This window comes from Sorex fumeus, unplaced genomic scaffold (assembly GCF_029834395.1).
Source record: "Sorex fumeus unplaced genomic scaffold, SorFum_2.1 ptg000053l, whole genome shotgun sequence".
Lineage (NCBI taxonomy): Eukaryota > Metazoa > Chordata > Mammalia > Eulipotyphla > Soricidae > Sorex > Sorex fumeus.
In genome coordinates, this window is record NW_026606110.1 from 90,001 (window position 1) to 93,790 (window position 3,790).

Sequence of the window (3,790 nt, forward strand, 5' to 3'; positions counted from 1 at the left end):
CTCTGCCCTCAACCACGGCTGCGTCCAGGGCCGAACCCACTCCCCCACTCTGAAGCTTGTGAGCTGATGGCCCCGAAGGGGCTTCTGGCTGGTTCCGGTGAGCTGCAGGGGGCTGGGGGCCGAGTTTTCCCGAGGGAGATGAACGACGTGTCCCAGAGACAACTGCTCTCCTGGCCACATCCCTGCCTGGGTTCTCGGTCCTGATGAAGGGGACAGAGGGCTCCCAGACATCCCTCAGATCAGCCTTTGGCCTGTGGGTCACATCTCCGTGGGCAGATTGTTCCTGGGGCCCCAAGTGACAGCACAGTAGGAAGAGCACATGGCTGGCCCGGGTCTGATCCTGGCATCCCCTCGGGTCTCCCAAGCACCGTGAGGAGTGAACCTTGAGTACTGCCAGGTGTGGCCCCAAAACAAAACAAAAGGAAAAAGGGAGAGTTCCATAAGTAAGGAAAGCCAGTGGCGATGGCACAGTGGGGAGGGCACTGGCCTTGTCCGTTTCTCTCCCTGGCATCCCATTTGGCCCCCTCGGGCACCGCCAGCTGTGATCCCTGAGTGCGGGGCCAGGAGGGACCCCTGAGCATCACTGGGGGTGGCCCCCAAAGCCGAAGTAAATGAAAAGGAAAGCGGAACAGAGATGGGGCTAGAGTCAGGGGGTGTGTTGTGCCCTAGCGTGAGCCCAGCACTGCCTAGTTCCCATCTTCCCTGGACCCCTCACACACACACACGCACACACGCACATATCCCGGCTACCCACCCCCAGCACCATCGGCCGTGGCTTCAAAATCCCCCAAAAGAAAAATCTCAGGTCTTGGACAGCCAAGCCCTGCTTCCACGGGCAACAGCAGCACAGGGACTTGGTGCCCTCCCCCGCACCCCCGTGTCCCCATGCCCCGGCCACCTGTCACTTGTGACCTGCCCTAGGCCCTGCCCTGTTTGACCTCAGGGCCAGCGCCACGCTCATGCCCAGGGCAGAGGCAGCTCAGAACCTGAAAGTCCCAAGCCTCTCCAGACACCCACTGTCCGGTGGTGCCTCCTGGCCTTGCCAGCCGCCCCTCGGCCCCTTCCACCCCCGTGGAGGGGACTTTCTGAGTTCCCCCAAAGCGTGACGCCCAGGGCGCAGCACAGAGGGCCGGGGCTCCGCCAGGTTTGGGGACACGCTTTCCAGAGAGAAGGGTGCAGGGGTGCGCCCAGGAGGTCCTCAGAGCCCACCCCCACCCCCGTCCCTGTGAGCCCCTGGGTCTCCTGCATCACTCCAGGCGGCCACCAGGTGGCGCGCGAGGAGCGTCTGCGTGGCCGGTCCCTGCCGAGGGGGCCGGTCACTGGGTCAGCAGCCCCCAGCACCGCGCCTCCCGCTTCTTCCCGCCAGGTTCCGAGGACAGCCCCCCCAAGCACTCTGGCAACAGCGAGGGCCACTCCTCCCGGCGCCGGAACCGCCACTCCAAGGCCAAAGTCACCAACGGCGGCGTGGGCAAGAAGTGATGGGGCGCGGGGACCCCGGGGTCACTGTCGGGGTCACTGTCGCATCGCGGGTGGGGGGGGCCGCGGGTGGGGGGTCCGGCATGGCTCGCCCCAAGGCCGGGGTCTGCGGGGCAGCTGGACGCCAGGAGACCCCCGTGACCCCTTCAAGCTTGAACCAGACCTCCCCCCACCAACAAACAGACTGGCCCCCCTGGCCTTCATTTCTGCGAACCCGCCTTCCCTTGCGAGTGAGCGAGCCAGCGAGCGGTCAGCGGCCAGCAGCCTCTCCCGCCTTGCTCCTCCTCCTCGTCGATCCTCGTGTCTGTGTCTGAGTTTGGATGCTTAAAAGCCTGCAGGAGCCATGACTGACACGGACTTGACTTGTGTGTGGTGGTGGGGGGGGGGGTTCCCCTCCCCCTCTCCATCTTCTCCAGGAAACGGGAAGAAAAAAGAAAAAAAGGTGGGGGAGCTTCTGTGAAACCTGAGGGCCCGTTCCGGTGCAGGGGACCACCGCTGAGAACGGTCCCACCCTCCCCCTCTCCCCCGCCCCCGGGGACAGGGCCGGTCCCCCATGCCCACACCACGTCTTCGTCCCACCTAAGGTGCTGTTGGTGAGCGTCCCCCGCTGTCCCCTCTGTTCTGTGCCATGTTCTTGGACTCCGCCCGCCGCCTCCGATGGCCCCCTCCCCTGTTTTAAATAAAATTGCGACCCTCCCCACCCCACCAGGCCTGCCCATCTGCGTGGTCTCCCCTGCCCCCCATCCGTTGCTGCCACGGGTGGGGACAGATACCAGGGGTCCGTGACTGAGTTTGGAGCTCTGCAGGGTGGGCCACCTGGAATATGGCTTGATCACTTAATCACTTGACTTCCCGTTAATCGTCGATTTGCTCGAGCGGGCGCCAGTAACGTCTCCATTTGTCCCTGTCGCGTGCTAGAGTAGCCCAATGGCGTCTGTTCGCTCTAGGAACACGAAGAGCCTCAAACCGATCGTTCATGATCTTGACGAAGAAGTCTGACCGTCTGGTAGGTGGGCGGCCACGCGGTCTTTTGACATCCTGTGGGATCCAGTCGGTAACGGCTCTAGTCCAACGGTCTTCAAATCTCATTCCGTGACCAGCCCATCTGATTTTCGACACCTGGGCAAATGAGACAGCGTCCCTGATTCTTGATCGTCGACGGATGTCAGAACTCCGGATTCTTTCTCTCGTTTGAGTGAAACGTGATGGATGAGAAGGAATATGATTAAAAAAAAAAAAAGCAGGGGAGAGGGTGTGCACAAACCCCCCCCCCACCCCCCCCCCAAGCCTCACCCCTACAGTCACTGGGCTTCCTGTCTCCCCCACCTGGAAGGCCTGTCTCCAGCCACAGGCTTGGTTTCTGCAGAGGAATCCCAGGATGGGCCCGGCCACCCCCAGGCCTTGGGGACTCGACCGAGGCGTGTCACCGTGGGTAGTGAGCTGCTGCCACAGGTCCCCCTGGCCACCTGCAGGCTGCCCGCTCCCAGCCGACCTGCTGGACCTCCGGCCCCCAGAGGTCCCCAGCTATTCCTGCACGGGCGATTCTGTTTTGTTGGGTTTTCTTTTGGGTGGGGGGGGGACTGTTTTACGTCTCAGAACCCTGAACCTCCCACCCGGCCTGGCTGCGGGGTCCCACTGACACCCCTAATTCTGTCATGCAGCGCATCAGTTCCCTTCCCCGTGGCCAGCAGGGGGCGCCCGCAGGTCAGAGCTGGGACGGAATTGGGGACCTGACTTCAGTGCGCGCCCAGCCAGGACCCCTGCCCCTGATCCCGGGACCCCGGACTGGGACTGTGGGACGGAGCCAGATCCTGCGGGAGTGGACGTGGCCCGGGGGTGGCAGACCCCGGTCTGGTTGCCCAAGGCCTGCCCTTGGCTGCCCCCCTGACCCGCCTTCCCACCCCAATGGGGCAGCAGTGCTGGGACGTTAGATGCTCAGTGTGCTGCTGGCCCCCACCGTGCATGAACGGGCCCAACCACCCCCACTCCAGCCCCCGCCTTGGGAATCGGACCCTGGTGGGCAGAGGGGAGGGCCCGGCCCTCTTCACCCCACGCCCGCCACGCCTTCTACTGCATCTCCAGCAGGAGTGGGGGGCCACAGGGGCTGGCAGGTCCCATTGCAGATACTTTCTGTTTGAGGCCACACCTGGCGATGCTCAGGGCTCGCTCCTGGCAGGGCTCGGGGTGACCACGTGGGGTGCCGGGGACCGAACATGGCTAGGCAATGTGCAAGGACAGTGCCCTCCTGCGGTCCTATCTATCTGGCCCCTGCGCAGGGACAGGGGTCCCCAGCCCTGACCAGAGGCTTCTCGCT

At 64.0% G+C, this 3,790-nt stretch overlaps 1 protein-coding gene across 1 annotated transcript in view; it reads left to right on the forward strand.

Moving 5' to 3' along the window:
* PTDSS1 (phosphatidylserine synthase 1) overlaps positions 1-1,529 on the forward strand; it is a 25,363-nt gene extending 23,834 nt beyond the window's left edge. Inside the window, exon 13 of the mRNA XM_056124935.1 lies at positions 1,367-1,529. Within this exon, the coding sequence (XP_055980910.1) occupies positions 1,367-1,479 (113 nt within the window). The 3' untranslated portion in view covers positions 1,480-1,529. The remainder of the gene's footprint in view (positions 1-1,366) is intronic.
* The last annotated feature ends 2,261 nt before the right edge of the window (positions 1,530-3,790 follow it).